The sequence below is a fragment of the Daktulosphaira vitifoliae genome, unplaced genomic scaffold (assembly GCF_025091365.1).
Source record: "Daktulosphaira vitifoliae isolate Bord-2020 unplaced genomic scaffold, ASM2509136v1 Scaffold_17, whole genome shotgun sequence".
NCBI classification, from domain to species: domain Eukaryota; kingdom Metazoa; phylum Arthropoda; class Insecta; order Hemiptera; family Phylloxeridae; genus Daktulosphaira; species Daktulosphaira vitifoliae.
The window spans coordinates 11,643-32,508 of record NW_026099588.1 but is presented as its reverse complement, the minus strand read 5'-3'; the positions used below and the strand labels follow the sequence as shown (position 1 = coordinate 32,508).

The following is a 20,866-nucleotide window of genomic DNA, read 5'->3' as shown; positions in this document are numbered from 1 at the left end:
AAAATGTATGAAAATAAAAAACAAAAAATTACAGTAAGTGTTTAACTACAATAAAATTATTAAAAAATATAAATGAACGATAACTATTATGTTTATTTAGTGCGCTGAAGCTCTTCCTGATACATTTTTAAAAAGTCATAACAATATGGTAGTTTTAAAAAAAAAAAAATATCATGAAGCGTTGGATATTTTGGATTTGAAGTTGATTGATGTGAAGAAAAAAACTGATCTAATTAGACATGATATTAATCAGGTAATGTATAATAGTCTAAAGCAATCTAGATTTGTTTTAATGTTTCCGTTATTGCTTTAGAAAAGATCCAAGTTGAATGATTTATTTGAAAAATGGAGTGACTTACGGTCAAAGATCAGCTATGCAATGAGCAGGGATTTGAATACCGCTAAAGTGAGATAAATCACTTGCTAGTTATTTTCACGTCTAAATCAATTACAATGAAACGTTATATATTATTGTACAGTCTTTGTCAGTGCTAGAAAATCGATCTCATCAAGTCGATATGAGCAGAATGGAAGCTTCGCATGTGACACGCAAGTATAGATCAATAAGAAATCAATTGCTGGATGATTCTGTTTTGTTTGATTCAATTTTAGATAAGTTAGAAAAATCTATAGCAAATCAACAAAAAGAAATACATAGGCTCGAAGTATTATAACTATTTTATTATTATTATTATCGCGGCTATTGATTTATGTCAATGACATTTTAAATATTTTTTAAGTAGAAAATCAATGAGGAAGCTGTTCAAGCAAGAGACAAAACTAGAAATACATTACAAAAGAAAGAAATAAATGCAACCAACATCGCAAAGTTCCGTATGCGACAAGTCGAACAAATAAGGTAAACATAAAAATTATTTTAACTACCCTAAAATAAAAAAAAATGACACAATTAATTTTAGGGCTAAAGTAGAAGAGAGGAAATTAGAGTTAGAAAGATTAGAAAGAAAAATTTTCCCTCCTGGTCAAAAATTATCTCGTCATGATTCAATTCATAGTTCTTGCGATGAACAACGTTTGGTTGGTAATGAATCATCAGATAATCAAGAAGTATCAGATTCTACCTATATAAGATTAAAACAAATTACTGGTATTATATAAAATAAGAGTGAATGAAAATGAGTTATCTGCAAATGTAATTAACCTAAAAAATTGTAAAATAAACATTTTTAATAAATTAGGTTCAATCGATTCTGAAGATATAAGGAAAAAATTTGTATCTCAGAAGGAAACTAAAGAACGACTTTCTGCTTTAAAATTTAATACAGAAAAGGAAAAACAATCTCTTCAAATAACATATCAGAAACTTAGTGAAGAGTTTGAACAATGTAGATTCTCAAATGCTCAAGAAAAAGAACAGTAAGTTTCTTAAATAATAAAATATTTCTATGAGTTAATCAAATAATATATTACAAAATTTTATATTATATTTTGATTCTAATAAAAATAATATAAATTATATCATTTTAAAAAACATGGAAGTAAATTAGAAAAATAATTATTATAAATATAAAATAAAAAACTCTGTTATTAGATTTTACGATTCAATATCTTATAATTTAATTTAAAAATATATACGAAAATACAGAAAGAATAATAATATATTAATAAGAATATTAATTTTGATATAAATTTAAATTCATAATTTTTACCAGTTGTTACTATTCCTATAAATATACAAATGTTTTAAATTGACTAAAAAGCCTATAAAACCTATTTATGTACTCCATATACATGCAATGTATACAAGTTGGAAAAGATCTAACTCACAACTTCTATAACTATTGATACCATTAACATTTCGCTGTAAATTTTTCTTAATCATTTATGAATTCTAAGACTACGTTAAAATCATATTTTTTATAATTTGTTTTTAATAATTTAAAAAAATACAGTTTTCTTTTTATTTAATTATTTTACAACATTTATAATGATCAGATTTTAGAACTTCTCTTGCTAAATGATAAATGGGTCGATGATAATTTTAGAACAAATATTTATTGAATTACAAGCATTTTAGTACATAGAGTTGGAATATGGCCCAAATAAGCACAGCTCATACTAATGCATATTTATAACGTACTACACTTGTGTTATATACCTACTTTATATATTATAATAGTTGTAAGAATTGTTAATTGTATCAAAATATATAAGAGTCGTCAGATAGATTTGTTTCATTCTATATATTATTAAATCTAGGAATGAAGAAGAAAGAGACAATTTAAAACAGCAAATCTTAGAAGAAACTAATAAACTTTCTCACCGCCAAAGAGATGGGTCACAATTGTCCAATCAAATCAATCAAGTATTATTGAGATTATATAACTTGTGTCTGATTTTGAAAGATGTAGATAGTGCTCCAGTACCTGATAAGTGTCCTAGCATAGATAAAGGTGATTGGCTAATATGTTTGTTGCAAACTAAATACGAAAGTATTATCAAAAACAAAGGAGTTAGAAATATCAAAACTGAACTTGATGATGTTAATTTGGTAATTACAATTAGAGGTCCATTTTAACTTTTTAAAAATGATTAATCAATAATAATTGATATTTTTGTGTTTAAGGATAAAATTCAATTGTGGTCATTAGATGAAAATAATCTAGAGGTCGCAAACAAGGAAGAAGAAGAAAAATTAGTATCAAATAGATCTATAATTAAGAAACAAGCTCAAGTAATTTTAGACTCGAAGACAAAAAAGAAAGGTTTAAGAATAAAAAAAGGAAATTTATAATTATTTAACAAAATTTTTATTAACCATGTTATTCTAATAGAAATATTTTAATTAATTAGTCTTGTAATATTTATGTATAATTTAAGAAAATTTAAATAATCATAAATGTAAATACTGAAATTACATTTATTCTACTACTGTCATATAGTTATATAAAAATAATACTTAATTTAAAACAGTATAGACTTTTTAACTCTTAAAAATATGTATCATAAAACGTAATTAATACGTATTTTTTTTTATCATAATTTTATATAATACTTCACTCATGTAACGTCGATATTGAAGAAGCCAAGTAGTATAAGATTGGAGAATTATATAGCAACATTATATAATAATAATAATAATATTTTTTACCCTAAGGTTTTTAAATTATTACAATTATTATCATTATTTACAATGATAAAATAATGTGATTTTACTCCCTGATCATTGAATTTATATGTTTGTTTTTTTTAATTTAATAACGAGAAATGAAAATTAAAATAGAAATAAATTTAAAAATGATTAAAATTTATTGATAACCAATAATATATGATAAAAAATTTATTTTATTGAAATAACGAAATCATTAAAATTTAGATCTTTAAAGTGTCTAATTTAATTCTTAAAATGTCACCGCTCAATTTAAGTGTAGGCAAATTAATATACTTGTACGTAAATTAAGAAAATATGTGTTTATATGGCCGATTGTTAATCCTCGGCGAATATATCATTATTTTGATAAATTTAACGAAAACAATTTTATTTTCAATTAAACATGAGAAATAGTTATAACAATTATAAATATAACAAATGCACTTCACAGTAAAACTATAATATAAACTCAGACTTAAATTTCTATGTAATAAAGTAAGATAATCTCCCTTTAAGTTCTAAGTAAATTGACGTTTTTTCTTTTAAATACTAATAATTAGTTAAATCCAAAATTATTTTTGAAAAACGTAAAAAATATACTTTATTATTTTATAAATTAAATGCTCATCTAATAACTAATTTATCATATCAAAACATGTGACCAACACAACTATAATTTAAAATTATGCTAATAGTGAATAATAAATTGCTTATGATATAAATATAATATATATATATAAACAGTTGTAAATAACACAAATGTTCATTTGAATTATATTTCACATATAAATTGTGTTAAATAAAACATTTTAAAGTAATTTTTGCAATTTTTAAAGTGTTAATCTATTTTTTCTTCTTTAAAATTCATAATAAATCAAGTAGTAATTATTACATTATAAATTTCAAGAGTTGAAAAATGATTTTTAATGAATTTGATATATTGACAATAGCTTTACTGATATATAGCGTAATAGAACAAACTAAAAGTTTGTTTGGAAAATCACCCCCATTTGATTTATATTTAGAAAAAGCTCTGAAACTAGATACCGGATTTGATTACCCCAGCTATAATAAATTACGTAAGTTAAGCAATTTGAACTCTGCCAGTAACACAGATTCTTCGCTTTCATTTAAGTCAAACATGTACATTTGCGCCAAACGTAAGAAGTGAGCTTCATTTTCGTCTGTTGAAATTAATGATTTGAAGTCCAATAACAACATTTTTTGATTAACAAACCTTAAATTTAGTTGATCTATAAATGTATCTAAGTAAGGAATAAAAAAAGCAACTCGAAAATATGACTCTGGTGAATTTGTCTCAATATTTACTCTTTTCGTTTGTCTTCCTATAATATGTGGTATGGAAATATTTGTATCTAGTTTATTTGATAAAGTCAATGCATTTTCAAAAATTTTATGAAATTCAGAGTCAACATTCGATCTTAAAGTTTGAAGTTCTTTTATTGTATCTTCCGCAAGATCCATAGCTTCACCTAGATCAATATTTATTCTTTGAAGTTGTTTTGAAANTCGAAATGAATTGTATACATGGGAAAAGAGAATGTAATTCAAAAATAATTGATATTATATCTGTAATGAACCGAAGAAAAGAATCAAATAAATTTTTAATAGAAAACGATGAAGAAAACTTGATATCTTTAAAAAATATATACCTGTACGACATAATTGAAAATAAAGAGCTATTTAAAACNATTCCACTTCGAAATTATAAATAACAATTCAATTACGTACTCAAAAAGCTCAAGAAAATCATTGACAGCATGAAAACGTTCAACCCATCTAGTCGCACATAATCGTTTNCGAAGAAAATTTTGAAACAATATATAAAGAAATTCATCAAGAATACCTAGATGCAAAAAACTATTATTGGTTTGATTTGTGGTTTTATCAAGTTGGTAAATACCAACAAAAGTTATTGAATATTTTTAAAACTGTTTTACTTCACTTGATGACAAAATATGTTACGTATATTGATATATTACAAAAGACAAACTATTACATTATTCCTTTAGTTTGTCATAAAATATTTGTAATAGCTTTATCTGATAAAATTAATTTGTTCGATAAAATGGAACAAAATTGGGAACATTATCAAAACATTTTGGATTCGTTTGATGATTTACCATTATTTAAATGTTGGTTGAAGTCTTCTATTTCTGTGAAAATTTGGAATATTAAAAGTATTATGAATGACATTAAACCAAATTCTTTTAAATTTATATATAATAATATATCTGACCCACAGTATTTATTAAAATTAGAGCTCCAAAAAAATGAACTCTTCTTAAAATGTGGTTTGCAACCAAAGGATTTGAGCAATGAATATTTCTATGCAAGCGATACTATTAGCAGAATTGGATGGGCTAATAATTATGAAAGAATGATATTATACTTATACTATTTAAAGACTTTATTTAATGAAACAAGCCTAAAAATAATCCATTCATTCATAACATATTCAAATTACTTTGGACAAATGGATTTTAATCGTTCCGATGAAGAAATAAACACCGTAAGATTACTAAAATTGTAATATAGCATTAAAGTTGTGTTGTTTTAAACTCTTAAATATTTATCTAATTTTATATAATAAAATACTTATTTAAATTCTCGAATATGAAATTGTGTTTAAAAATAGTAGTTTTTCGTTATGCTTTTAAAACGATTTTTAAATTTTTGTTGTATATCAAAAAATATTTTATATAAAATGTATAATTAATATGTGTCTAAGGTGATAAATATAATTAAATATATGTTAAATGAACAGTGAATATTTCTTTTTTGTGCAATTCTATATAGTGTGTATACATATGAATCGTCCAAAGATAAATAAGATCTAAAGTTTTACCACTTTTAAGTATGGTAACTAACATATCATTAGTGACTGATGGGCTTAAATGAAATTCTTCTTTTGTAGAAATAATGTCATTAGATTTTAATTTTATATAATACAAATAGTTATAAACATTACCACAAAATAAATCCAAATAGATTATGTCCGAAATGTACTTAAAATATAATCTTTCGTTTTCTTCTGTTGTCAAAATTATTTTCTTACAATCATCATTGCTTAACTTACGTAATTTATTATAGCTGGGGTAATCAAATCCGGTATCTAGTTTCAGAGCTTTTTCTAAATATAAATCAAATGGGGGTGATTTTCCAAACAAACTTTTAGTTTGTTCTATTACGCTATATATCAGTAAAGCTATTGTCAATATATCAAATTCATTAAAAATCATTTTTCAACTCTTGAAATTTATAATGTAATAATTACTACTTGATTTATTATGAATTTTAAAGAAGAAAAAATAGATTTACACTTTAAAAATTGCAAAAATTACTTTAAAATGTTTTATTTAAACAATTTATACGTGAAATATAATTCAAATGAACATTTGTGTTATTTACAACTGTTTATATATATATATATATATACATTATATTTATATCATAAGCAATTTATTATTCACTATTAGCATAATTTTAAATTATAGTTGTGTTGGTCACATGTTTTGATATGCTAAATTAGTTATTAGATGAGCATTTAATTTNGCTAAATTAGTTATTAGACGAGCATTTAATTTATGAAATAATGAAGTGTATTTTTTATGTTTTTCAAAAATAATTTTGGATTTAACTAATTATTAGTATTTAAAAGAAAAAACGTCAATTTACTTAGAACTTAAAGGGAGATTATCTTACTTTATTACATATAAATTTAAGTCTGAGTTTATATTATAGTTTTACTGTGAAGTGCATTTGTTATATTTATAATTGTTATAACTATTTCTAATGTTTAATTGAAAAAAAAATCGTTTTCGTTAAATTTATCAAAATAATGATATATTCGCCGAGGATTAACAATCGGCTATATAAACACATATTTTCTTAATTTACGTACAAGTATATTAATTTTCCTACACTTATTTTATGCGGTGAAATTATAGGATTAAAATTAGACACTTTAAAGATCTAAATTTTAATCATTTCGTTATTTCAATAAAAAAAAATGTTTATCATATATTATTAAAATAAATTTTAATCAGTTTTAAATTTATTTCTATTTTAATTTTCATTTCTCGTTATTAAATTAAAAAAAACAAACATATAAATTCAATGATAAGGAAGTAAAATCACATTATTTTATCATTTTAAATAATGATAATAATTGTAATAATTTAAAAACCTTAGGGTAAAAAATTTTATTATTATTATTATATAATGTTGCTATAAAATGCTCCAATCTTATACTAGTGAAGTATTATATAAAATTATGATAAAAAAAAATACGTATTAAATACGTTTTATAATACATATTTTTAAGAGTTAAAAAGTCTATACTGTTTTAAATTAAGTATTATTTTTATATAACTATATGACAGTAGTAGAATAAATGTAATTTTAGTATTTACATTTATGAATATTTAAATTTTCTTAAATTATACTTAAATATTACAAGACTAATTAATTAAAATATTTCTATTAGAATAACATGGTTAAAAAAATTTTGTTAAATAATTATAAATTTCCTTTTTTTATTCTTAAACCTTTCTTTTTTGTCTTCGAGTCTAAAATTACTTGAGCTTGTTTCTTAATTATAGATCTATTTGGTACTAATTTTTCTTCTTCTTCCTTGTTTGCGAGCTCTAGATTATTTTCATCCAATGACCACAATTGAATTTTATCCTTAAACACAAAAATATCAATTATTATTGATTAATCATTTTTAAAAAGTTAAAATGGACCTCTAATTGTAATTACCAAATTAACATCATCAAGTTCAGTTTTGATATTTCTATCTCCTTTGTTTTTGATAATACTTTCGTATTTAGTTTGTAACAAACATATTAGCCAATCACCTTTATCTATGCTAGGACACTTATCAGGTACTGGAGCACTATCTACATCTTTTAAAATCAGACACAAGTTATATAATCTCAATAATACTTGATTGATTTGATTGGACAATTGTGACCCATCTCTTTGGCGGTGAGAAAGTTTATTAGTTTCTTCTAAGATTTGCTGTTTTAAATTATCTCTTTCTTCTTCATTCCTAGATTTAATAATATATAGAATGAAACAAATCTATCTGACGACTCTTATATATTTTGATACAATTAACAATTCTTACAACTATTATAATATATAAAGTAGGTATATAACACAAGTGTAGTACGTTATAAATATGCATTAGTATGAGCTGTGCTTATTTGGGCCATATTCCAACTCTATGTACTAAAATGCTTGTAATTCAATAAATATTTGTTCTAAAATTATCATCGACCCATTTATCATTTAGCAAGAGAAGTTCTAAAATCTGATCATTATAAATGTTGTAAAATAATTAAATAAAAAGAAAACTGTAATTTTTTAAATTATTAAAAACAAATTATAAAAAAAATGATTTTAACGTAGTCTTAGAATTCATAAATGATTAAGAAAAATTTACAGCGAAATGTTAATGGTATCAATAGTTATAGAAGTTGTGAGTTAGATCTTTTCCAACTTGTATACATTGCATGTATATGGAGTNAATACAATGGATTAACGATGTATTTTACATAGCAAATAGTGTAACTCGCCACTGGTAAAATTAACAACTGAACTTGTTCAGTTTATTTAAAAAAAATCTTTACCAAATTAAAATTTTGCTTAAAATAATGAGCTTAAAAAAAAACTTTTTTGTTTCATCGACTTACCCCTTAGATAAGGTAATCCTAATTAAATTTTAAAAATAGTTTAGCTGGATCATTTTTCTTAAAAAAATTGTATTATTATGCAGTATGTTGTAAATTGTTTTTTTAAATTTCATTTTCATTATATAAGATCACTTATAAGTTTTGATAACTGAATTAACTTTACAAAAATTAATACTTTAATTATTTTTGTTGACCTGTCAACGTGTGCGACGACGTATAATATTTTATGTTTTGATAATTAGTAATATGTTTGTGCGCGTTATCGGTGTCGGTTTTGTCATAAATATCACTTTGACAAACAAGTTGGTGGCTATTAGGTTGTGTACACTCCACTCTATCTAGTTCTATAATGCATGAACCCCAATAAACGTATCATTTTCTATTACATTGTCTAGCGTAGACTTAATAACTATTATTGGTTTCTGTAATTCCTATTTTAACCACTTTCAGAAGCTCGAGACTTCTAGACGCCTCCTTCGGTCTTACCGGTACGATACATCAGTTGTCGAAAATTAACCCTATTAGGAACTGGTTGTGTCAATTTTCGTCCGTAGCGAGCATTATTTTTTGCATTATGAACGCTACAACGATTTTGGGTAATTATATTATCTTTTGTTATTGTGAGTGAATGATACACTTACTAAGCAATTTTTTTTTTGTATTACGACGTCGGCTTAACCTGCCTCCTACTTCTTAGCCTTTGGGAGTTAGTAATTTATTTGGGGTTTTTAGAGTGTGAGACACTTTTCTATGAGAGTCCTGTAGGGGCTTGAACCGTCACCGGAGTCTGTAGACGTATTAAACCTTTATTTGTTTTAAGAAGACATGTTTAAAAAAATGGAAATAAGGTGCCTGATAAACTATACTTATTTCAATATGTCACCAAGTATAATGATATCTGACAGTGATTAAAATCACTATCATAAAAAACGCTTCGATGCAAATCTGTAGATAGTGTTTAATTTTATAAAATTGATGGTTCATTCCAAAAGCTACATGATCTGCTATTTCCTTATTTATATCCTGATTAAGAGATAAAGTATATCGAATGAAAGTGGGATATAAATATTATTTCTCATAAAAAAATTGTATTGATCCACACACATTTCAATAAGTTATAAGATTATGAAGTTAAAAATGTAAAATACAAAATCGAGAATTTTCACACAAAAATAGCATTTGGTAGCCATTTTCACCGTTAAGACAAAATAAAGTCCGAAATTTTTTTTTTCCATAATAAAGTACATTACATTATCTTTAATTTAAGATATATATAAAAGTGTCAGACTTTCTGGAACACTTTCAAAAATTAAGTTGAAAAAGTTAAATTATTTGTGAAAAAGTTTGGAATTCCCCCATGTGGGCAGGTAAAGGGTCATATTTATAAAAAAAAATATACCAAATGATCGGTAAAGACATCATGCGTCTATAAAAAAAAAATTTGATTTGTTTATTTTTCAATGAGTTATAACAATTTTTAGAAAAAAATGAAAAAATTTCAAAATTTACCGATTCTAAAAATCGTAATTTTTGTGGGGATTTTTACTATTGACGATGAACGAGGGCAAAATGTTCTTTTTGAGGGTAATGTCTTCAACTAGATACGATTTGTGATCTTTTGACGTATCATTGAGAAAAATTGGTTCAGTGAGAGCTGAGAAAAATTAATGACAGACTCAGCAAAAATAAAAATAATCACATCATGTTAAAATTAATACCTTCTCAGCTTCGCATTGAAGCTAATAAATACAAAGTAAATAAATCTTAAATTGAATATAAAACAAGCATAATAATTATCGACTTATGATAATGTTCAATGTTGAATGTGAAGTTGTTGTGATTAGCTGACCAAAGTTTACTATATTCCAAAAACGGTACTGTTATGTATATTAGAACACGAATAATGTGTGCAAGTACCATGGCTCCAAACTTAACAGTCTATATTATATAGTACATTAAAGGGACTTGTAGACTTGTATTTACCCTTAAAACCAATTTTACAACACAGATTTAAATTTTTGTACAATGTAATATGATAATCACCATTTAAATTAAATTAGACATTTTTCTATCGAATACTAAAAATTAGTATATATATTAAAAATGCATTAAAAAATATGTACAAACACTAATTTTACGTATCGAAAAATAAGCTAAAGAATACATAATATAAAATTTTATTAACAAAGAATAATGAATTGCTCATACTATAAATAAATATATGAAAACAAATGTGCATTTGAATTTTATTTTATGTAAAAAGTATATAAATAACCAACTTCAAAATAATTTTTTTAACTTGCTAATAAATATACAATAATTAAATCTAACTTGAAATTCTCAATTAATCAAGAACCGACTATTTCAAAGTTTGAATAATGATTTTTAATGAATTAGGTATACTGACAATAGGTTTACTAATATATAGCGGATTACAACAGATTAAATGTTTGTTTGGAAAACCACCCCTATTTGATTTATATTTAGAAAAAGCTCTGAAACTAGATACCGGATTTGATTACCCCAGTTATAATGAATTATGTGAGTTAAGCAATGAAGATTGCAAGAAAATAATTTTGACATCAAGAGAAAACGAAAGATCATATTACAACATATTGGAAATAATCTATTTAGATTTATTTTGTGGTAATGTATTTAACTATTNTGGATTTATTTTGTGGTAATGTTTATAACTATTTGTATTATATAAAATTAAAATCTAATAACATTCTTTCTACACAAAAGGAATTAAATTTAAGCTCATCAGTCACTAATGATATGTTAGTTACTGCATTGAAGAGTGGTATAACTTTAGATCTGAATTTTAATTGGGGAATTCACATGTATACACACTATTTAGAATTGCACAGAAAAAAAAAATTACCTAAAAATAATATTTTTTTAGCATATAAAAAATTAGAAAAAAAATTGACCTTATTTAGTTTAGCGAATTGTCGCCAAAACAATAAATACAATATCGAAATGAATTCTTTGCATGGGAAAAGTGAATATAATTCAAAAATAGTTGATATTATATCTATCATGAATCGAAGAAAAGAATCTAATAAATTTTTATTAGATAACGGAGAAGAAAACTTGGTATCTTTAAAAGCTATATACCTATACGACATAATTGAAAACAAAGAACTATTAAAAACTATTATAATGGTTTTTGGCGAACAAAGCGAAGAAAATTTCAATGTAATCTACAAAGACATTCATCGAGAATACCTAGATGCAAAAAACTATTATTGGTATGATCTGTGGTTATCTCAAATTGGTAAATATCAAAATAAATTATTGAATATTTTTAAAATTATTTTACTTCACCTGATGACAAAATATCTAATTTACTTTGATAAATTACGTAAGAAAGCTCATTACTTTAAAGTCCAATACATTAGCAAAGTATTCAAAAACTTTTTTTATAAGAAAATTCACTTATTTGATATTGGAGAACAAGATGGGAGAGATTATCAGAATATTATAAATTCGTTTTTATGTGTACCACTTTCTAAAAGTTTGTTAAAAGCTTCTATTTCTGTGCAAATGTGGAATATTGAAATTATGACGAATAACATTAAACCAAATTCTTTCAAATTTGTATATGATAATATATTTGACTTGGAGTATTTATCGAGATTAAAATCCCAAAATGATGAACTCTTCTTAAAATGTGGAATGAAAAAGAAAAATTTTATCAATAAATTGTTCTATAAGATTGATAACCTTAATTTAACAGAATGGAATAATAATTTTACAAGAATGGTTTTGTACTTACACCATTTAAAATATATATTCAATGAAACAAGCCTAAAAATAATCCATTCATTCATAAAATATTCAAAGGAGTTTGGAGAATTTTATGTTACTCGTACGGATGAGGAAATGAGCACTGTAAGATTACTAGAATTGTAATGTGAGTTTAAAATTGTGTTATTGTAAACTATTGATTATTAATCTAATTTTATATAATAATATACTCATTTACATCCTTGAATATAAAATTGTGATTAAAAATAGTAGTTTTTCGTTGTACTTATAAATAATTCTTACATTTTTGCAGTTATTTTAATTTAACCTTATTTTAGTTTACTTTTAAACTTCCTATCATACTTGCAAAATATGTGTAGTGTATTTTATTTACACGATATAAACAAAAATTATAAAGTATAATGCAAATGAAAAAATGATTGCAAATAAATCTGACTCTCTAATGTCAACTCTTTTGATATTATGGATTGTAATAAATTAAATAAATCAAAATAAATGTTAATTAGCCTTTTAAAATACTACAATGACAGTTATTAAAAAGTATTATTGTGTTAAAGTATTGTTGAAACTTATAAGAAATAAATTTAATTAATTTTTAGAAACATATTTTTTGAAGTAATAATATCGGTAGTTTAAATATTTAGCTTTTTGATGGTCATCAGATCGTATTTATTGATTCACAGATAAATGTTGAAATCTGTCAACATTTTCTTAGCTTTCTCACTGTAAAGGTAGCAATGAGTTACATTTCTTGAATGTAATATTAAAAACATAAAGAGATTTAGAATATCTACAAGTAATATGCGAGGACAAAGATATGTCATTGGGGCTAATATGAAAGGAAAATACTCTGGGGTTCAGCTAAAAATACAAAATATCAATCCATGAAATTTTTTATAGTATATCTTTCTTGAAAATTGTTAGAATTAGGCTATTCAAAAAAGATAAAGTCTTTTTTAAATAATTAAAAAAGTTTATGAATTATTTTTTGCGTCTACTCAAAATTAGGCTACTTTCAGCATCGATGCCAAACATTTTTAAGAAATATTATTATGATTTTTTTTTTATCTGTTGTCACTTTTCACAGCTCTTACTGGATCTATTTCTTTCAACGATAAGTCAAAATAAATGGCTTTATAGTTTACTATATAACATATAGTAAAATTTGGTCAGCTAATCACATCGATTTCACATTCAACATTAAACACTGTTATAAGCCGATAATTATTATGCTTGTTTTATCTTCAATTTAAGATTTATTTACTTTGTCATTTTTTTTGGTTTATCTTGGTGTCATTTTGGGGTTAGTATTAAGTGCCACATTGATACATATATATATATATATATTTTTTTTTTATTTATGTTTTAATACTTAATATTAATGTTTTAAATTCATTTAATACATTAATTTAGTTCACTCCCCTTTTTTTAAGCTAAGAAGGTATTAATTTTACCATAATCCGTTTTTTTTTTGTGTCTGTTATCACTCAAACACAGCTCTCACTGGACCGATTTTTATGAATAATATGTCAAAAGATCACAAATTGTATCTAGTCAAAGACATTAACTCTTCTACGCGTTTAATCAATATCAACAATTCCACCATAGACGGTCTATTGAAGTGCTGCCAATGGTTTACTATGGAACATTATAACCGTTTATTAACCATTGATGTACCAACCATATTTATTTACAGAAATAATGCTTATTTTACTAATATGAGTATTTTAAATGTTGAATATAATTAACTAATCAACACATAATATTAATTTAATCCAGTGGCGTATTTTGAATGATTTCTCGGGGGGTGTCCAACATTTAATGAACCTCACAAACGAAAATTGTAAAAATGTTTATTGACGTAAAAAAAAACTTACTATTTTTCAAATTACTATATTGGGAATTGACAAGTAATTTGAAATTTGAAACTTTGGTATATGTCATAAAAAAGAAAATAAAGGATATTAATTATAATAATAAAAAGAATGAAGAGATGAAGGAAATAAAATAATTGGCTATATGTGTGATATTTATATTTTTTATAATTAAGAAAGAGGAATAATAATAGAATATAGATGTTATATTACTTAATACTGATAAGTGATAACCAACATTTTTTTTTTAATTACTTTTTAAATTGTTGTGAAGATACAACGATATTAAGATCTATTTTAATATTTCATGATCTTTATTTCTTATATTTTATATTTTAAAGATTATAGTTAAATTAACAATTTTTGAACTTTAAAACTAAATTTATAATATAAGATCTAGGTGTCTCTTCTTTTTACTTAGATTATCAATTACTTCACTTGTATCAATGCCAACCTCTATGTTAATGGCTAGCATAGCCAAACCATTTTACCACCCCTGTATTAAAAAAAAAAAAACTTAAAAAATCATAATTATAAAATTATAAATTAACCAATATTAATTTACTTGTGACATTGTGTTTCGCAAGTATGTCTTTATTCTTTTCAAATTAGAAAACGACCTCTCATTAGATGCAGTTGATACTGGTAAAGTTGCAAAAATCTGTAAGAGTTTAAATACATTTGGATAAATTTGGCTATTGCATAAAACTATTGCTTCCATGGCATTTCTTGGTGTATTTGATGATTTAATACTTTCTAAACGTCTTTTCCATAATTTGAACTCTGCCAGTAACACAGATTCTTCGCATTCATTTAAGTCAAACATGTACATTTGCGCCAAACGTAAGAAGTGAGCTTCATTTTCGTCTGTTGAAATTAATGATTTGAAGTCCAATAACAACATTTTTTGATTAACAAACCTTAAATTTAGTTGATCTATAAATGTATCTAAGTATGGAATAAAAAAAGCAACTCGAAAATATGACTCTGGTGAATTTGTCTCAATATTTACTCTTTTCGTTTGTCTTCCTATAATATGTGGTATGGAAATATTTGTATCTAGTTTATTTGATAAAGTCAATGCATTTTCAAAAATTTTATGAAATTCAGAGTCAACATTCGATCTTAAAGTTTGAAGTTCTTTTATTGTATCTTCCGCAAGATCCATAGCTTCACCTAGATCAATATTTATTCTTTGAAGTTGTTTTGAAAGAGGTAACCCAAAACTAAATACTTTATTCACAATAAGTAAACAAATAATAAAATCTCCTTTCAGTATTGATGTTCGTAGATTGCTTGCTTGTGATGATATTTCAGTAACACTCCACTTCGAAATTATAAATAACGATTCAATTACGTACTCAAAAAGCTCAAGAAAATCATTGACAGCATGAAAACGTTCAACCCATCTAGTCGCACATAATCGTTTTAATGTTTTTTTTGTAATACATTCTTGGCTTTCTTCGATTTGACTTTTCAACACATCTTTTCGCTTCGGGTATATAAAGAAATCTCTAACTTTAGATATTGTTCCTAAACAATTTCGTATTTCTTGTATAGAACATGAATAAGAAATAGCAAGGTTTAAAACATGAGCAGCACAATGAACATACGTCACAAGCGGGTGACTTTGGCGAATAATAGCTTGAGCTCCGTTAAATTGACCAGACATAGAAGCACATCCATCGTAACCCTGTCCTCTAAGGTATTTTGTATCTACACCAAATGAATGTAAACTTTGTATAATAATATCGGCTAAACCTTTTCCAGTAGTATCTGTCGTAGGCACAAACTGAAGAAATTCTTCCTTCATAATCATATTTTTAACATCTAAATATCGTGCACACAAAGATACTTGTTCGATTCCACCAATGTCAGCTGTTTCATCAGCAAGTATTGTGAAACATCTTTGGGCATTTATGTTTGTTACGATTTTATTTAAAATAATTTTATTGCAGGATTCAATTATTTCATTTTGAAGTGTTGCACTTGTATATTTTATTGTTCCTTCAGCTTCCAAAAATGATTTTAAATGTTTATCTCCTTGGGCTCTATATCTTAATATTTCTCTAAAATTTCCCTGATTTTCTTGGATAAGCCTGTCATTTTCTTGTTCAACAATAATTTTCCCAGAATCTCGATGTCCTCTGAGAGGAATATTTTGTTTACCACATAAAATTACGGTTTGAATTATTGGAGTTATATTTTTTCGATTTTTTCTAATTAGTTCAGCTCTTCCAGTTTCTATTTTACACGTTATAGATTTCTCAGGATGTTTTACAACATCCATAAAATTATCTGAACTTAACACACACGTTTTATGGTAACCCTTGTTAGAATGTTCTTTGAAAACAACAATAGCATTTCTCCAATTATCATATTTTTTTTTACTAATGCACCTAAGATTTGTCCGTTATTTTCATTCAATTTGGAAAAAGCTACACAGATTTGACAAAATGCACCATTTTCTTTTATCGAGTATACCAACCAAGGGAATCTTAATAGCCATGAATACTGGAACTTTAAGTATTTTGGTTTATTTTGAACTGTATATAGTTTTTGTGGGAATTTGAATGATATATTTGGCATCCAAATTTTCGTCATAACAATTAAGATATCTTCGTTCGATAACTTACGGTTAATATAAAATTCAATATCATAATTATTACTACAGTTTATGTCCTCAGTAAAAGAAATATTATTTGAGTCTTTTGTATCTAAACTTAAAGTGCGACAAATTTTAGCAGAGTCAATCGAGTTAACTGGCGAAGATGCTCGTTTATTCGTAAGAGTATCGTTGTTATGAGTTCAATTAAATTCTGAGGTAGTAGGTGTTAACTTAAAAAATGAAGCAATTGATCCTTTCTTTTTTTGTGCCATTTTTGGTAATTTTACAACACTTTTTTCCATAATTGTCGCAAACTATAATAGTTAAACAAAATTCAAAAACGTTTAATTTTTTATTTTTTCGAAAAATTCTTAAAGAACCATTTTGTAGAGTTACATACAAGTATAAGTAACTTAGAGAAAAAAAACTTAAATTGTTGAATACTAAATGAATAAAAGCAATTTGCCCTGGCCCCCTCAGCTACACCAGTCATAATATTACATAATATGATTGAAACACTCGGGCGGCAGTGCGGCATTTTTACTCTAACTGCCATCGTCGTAATGACTGCCGGATATCTGTAAAACTCGCCCAAAGAACTATTTATAGATAACGTAGATTGCAATATTGACAAAACACGAATTTTTCTATTCAGTGACAAAATATTATATTTTAATATAATTACTTACTCTTATTCTAATAGTTTATTAATCATATTAGTAGTTGATATGTATTTTTTAAGGGGAGGCTCAGTTTCAAAGACTATATTGCTAGTATAATGTATAAATGGACAGCACGGGTAAAAGGAAACAAGTAAAAATTACTAGTTTCGTTAAATATTATTTATGTATTAATATTTTTTTGGAATAGCTAACTGAAGCATAATACTGATCAAAATTATAAAATAAACTTTTACAAACTCAGTTATAAATGACTTGTTAAACTTTACTTTTTTTTGTAACGCGTAATAACTTAGTTTAGATATAATAAAAATAAAAATATTATTTTAAAATATTTAAATAAAATTAAAATTGTATAATAGTTTATTACACATTTATTCGTTATTTATTCGTAATTTCTAATAAAATTCCTGTGATTGGTTCATATTTTAATTATTTATTTTATTTGAATAAATAGGTAGGTACTTAGTACTTACTTTATGGCACGTTATAGCTGTATGCTCGACGGTCGACGAAAAAATGAATGTCAAATAATAGTATTATTCAAATGTATAATTCTCTAAACTGATAAACTATATAAAATAGATTTCAAAATAAGCTACAAGTTCAGAATATTTCCGTTGTTATTATATTTTTCTTGCGGCTATTTTTGTCATATTTCCCAGTGAAATTCAAATAATTTCTAGATATCCCTGATAAAATGTAGATAAATCTCGTAACGTGTCGTCGAATCATATCAAATTAACTTCATTTTTGTCATTTATTTAAAATCCATTTATTTTATAGTATATTATAAACAAAGGTAATACCAATATATTATGCATCTTTTTTTTTAAGTTGGGGGGTGTCCAAACATGGAGGACACCCCCCCCCCAAATACGCCACTGATTTAATCCACTCGAATGTAAGTAGATCAAATGGTATTAAATATATTTTGTTCTTTCTTTCCACTTCAACTATATATATTTTTATCACTACATTATCTAAATAAAACAGACAGTATATAATGTTTAAACAGTATGTTTAAAATAAACATAAACTAGTCAATCAGAATGAATCCAAATAAATTACCCTCAAAAATAATTTTCTTGAATTCCTTTATTAAAAAATAATTAACAAATTAATAAAGTATAAATATTCCATAATAATAATTAAATTTATAAATTAAATTTTAAGGATTATTTTCTTCATTTCCTCTGTCGCTGGCCAGTCTGAGCCAACCAATCAGTCAATCTAGAAATGACTTATACACTGTCTCAGTAATATTTTGCAAAATATAAACAACATCTGAAAAATTAATTAATTAAATGACAGTTATTATTATTAGTAGTAAGAATATATCACAGGTAGCTGATAAAGATATATCCCTCCCCAACATTAACCATACTTCACATAATATTTATAATAAACAGGGTAACACTAAGACTTTAGGTTATGAAAAAAAAAAATAAGAAATTTAACTGTGTACGCTACCGAAAATGAAAAAAAATTTTTTATACTAGATTACATTGATAAGCATACATATTTATGTGGGGGGTGTGTGATTTTATCAATCTCTTCACCAAAATGTTTTACTTTTATAGTAATAAAAAAATTTAGGGGGTCCTGTAAACAAAATTTTTAAGTTCAAATTTGAGGATCACCCTAATATATATATACAACGAATCAACGTTGAATCATTGTATAACAAACAAATTAATTTAAANTATTAGTTCAAATTTGAGGATCACCCTAATATATATATACAACGAATCAACGTTGAATCATTGTATAACAAACAAATTAATTTAAAATTACGCTTGAATAAACGTAAAATAAACAATTTACTTCTATAGTAATATACACCAACAATTATCTGGTGAAAACATGATGTTTCATTGTACAATTTACAAATAAATATGAAGGAAAATTTGCTTTAAAATATACCATGGATTAAGAGGACGCTACACAGAACATAAAACGTATACAACGCTCCAGAGATAGCGTTGTTTTCCGTATTGGCGAAGACCACGCCCTCCACCATTTCAAAATTATCGCTGCGTGCAATTGTCGTTTGACTTCAGTGCTACATTCTTTCACCGACTTCCGTGTTATAGCTGTGTTTGCGCTTTATTATTAACGTAATACTCGCGCCTAACTAAAAACTATTGCACTCTCTGTGGTCTTAACTCTTTAAGGAATTTGTTAAAAATAAACGTATTGATATATTTGCTAGATTTTAATTTAAATCATACAATATGAACGTTTACTCATGATTAAAAAATACATAATATTTAAATTAGTTAAAATATTTTAAATGTTTATTTTTTATATAAAAAAGATAATTATTACGTAAAACAAATACAATAAGGATAATTATATTAAATATCATGCACACTTCTTTCCACTTTTTTTTTAATTGCTTCTTGTATGTGTTTTGGCTCTCTTATGTCCGTTAGTTNTATTTCCACTTTTTTTTTAATTGCTACTTGTATGTGTTTTGGCTCTCTTATGTCCGTTAGTTCTAAACGTTTTCCATACAAGGACAAATTATTTCTGGCAAAAGACACTCCAAGTAAAATCTAAAACGTCATTCAGTTATTTATGACATTCCCTTTTAAGTAATGAATTTTGTAAATAGTTAATAAAATATTCACATTTTTAATTTTTCCTCCATTTTTGTAATCCAAAATTCATGGTCATATTTAATTACTTGGACGTTTATCCAAATTGGCGTATATATAATAAAATAACAAATTTCTCTACCTGTTATTCGCATTTGGCCCATAACCTGGTAATAATATTTATGCTCTTTTTTTAGTTCAATTTTATTATTTTTAATCACGCAATATGGTAACTGAAAATGATAAACATGTTTATAGTAAAATAAATAGTAAGTAAAATAAAATATTTAACTAATTTTTGTTGGACAGCTTCAACTGCATTTTCTGTGGACCTAGCTACATATGGGCATTTAATTTCTATTATAGCTGTGTTTTCAATCAGGCCATCTAAATAAAATGATAAATTCTTTAGTTTATGTTATAATGAAAATTATAAATAGTACTACCAGGACTTACTGCCAAAAAAGCGTACTCCTTATCAACAAATAATCC

At 25.1% G+C, this 20,866-nt stretch overlaps 3 protein-coding genes across 3 annotated transcripts; 2 read left to right on the top strand and 1 right to left on the bottom strand.

The window, feature by feature from the left end:
- Positions 1-3: 3 nt before the first annotated feature.
- Positions 4-3,075, top strand: LOC126908835 (outer dynein arm-docking complex subunit 3-like). Its single transcript, XM_050691138.1, has 9 exons — positions 4-33; positions 101-253; positions 314-406; positions 480-665; positions 744-859; positions 921-1,108; positions 1,200-1,377; positions 2,221-2,512; positions 2,588-3,075. Exons 1-9 carry the CDS (start codon positions 4-6, stop codon positions 2,753-2,755), a joined length of 1,404 nt encoding a protein of 467 aa, XP_050547095.1. The 3' UTR covers positions 2,756-3,075.
- A 1,569-nt stretch (positions 3,076-4,644) lies between these two features.
- On the top strand, positions 4,645-13,022 carry LOC126908837 (uncharacterized). The gene is made up of 2 exons (XM_050691140.1): positions 4,645-4,785; positions 11,956-13,022. Exons 1-2 carry the CDS (start codon positions 4,648-4,650, stop codon positions 12,751-12,753), a joined length of 936 nt encoding a protein of 311 aa, XP_050547097.1. The 5' UTR covers positions 4,645-4,647; the 3' UTR covers positions 12,754-13,022.
- A 1,948-nt stretch (positions 13,023-14,970) lies between these two features.
- LOC126908839 (52 kDa repressor of the inhibitor of the protein kinase-like) lies at positions 14,971-18,319 on the bottom strand. Its single transcript, XM_050691142.1, has 4 exons — positions 18,248-18,319; positions 15,404-17,405; positions 15,049-15,247; positions 14,971-14,979 (listed from the first exon to the last, which is right to left on the bottom strand). Exons 2-4 carry the CDS (start codon positions 16,771-16,773, stop codon positions 14,971-14,973), a joined length of 1,578 nt encoding a protein of 525 aa, XP_050547099.1. The 5' UTR covers positions 16,774-17,405; positions 18,248-18,319.
- Between the last annotated feature and the right edge of the window lie 2,547 nt (positions 18,320-20,866).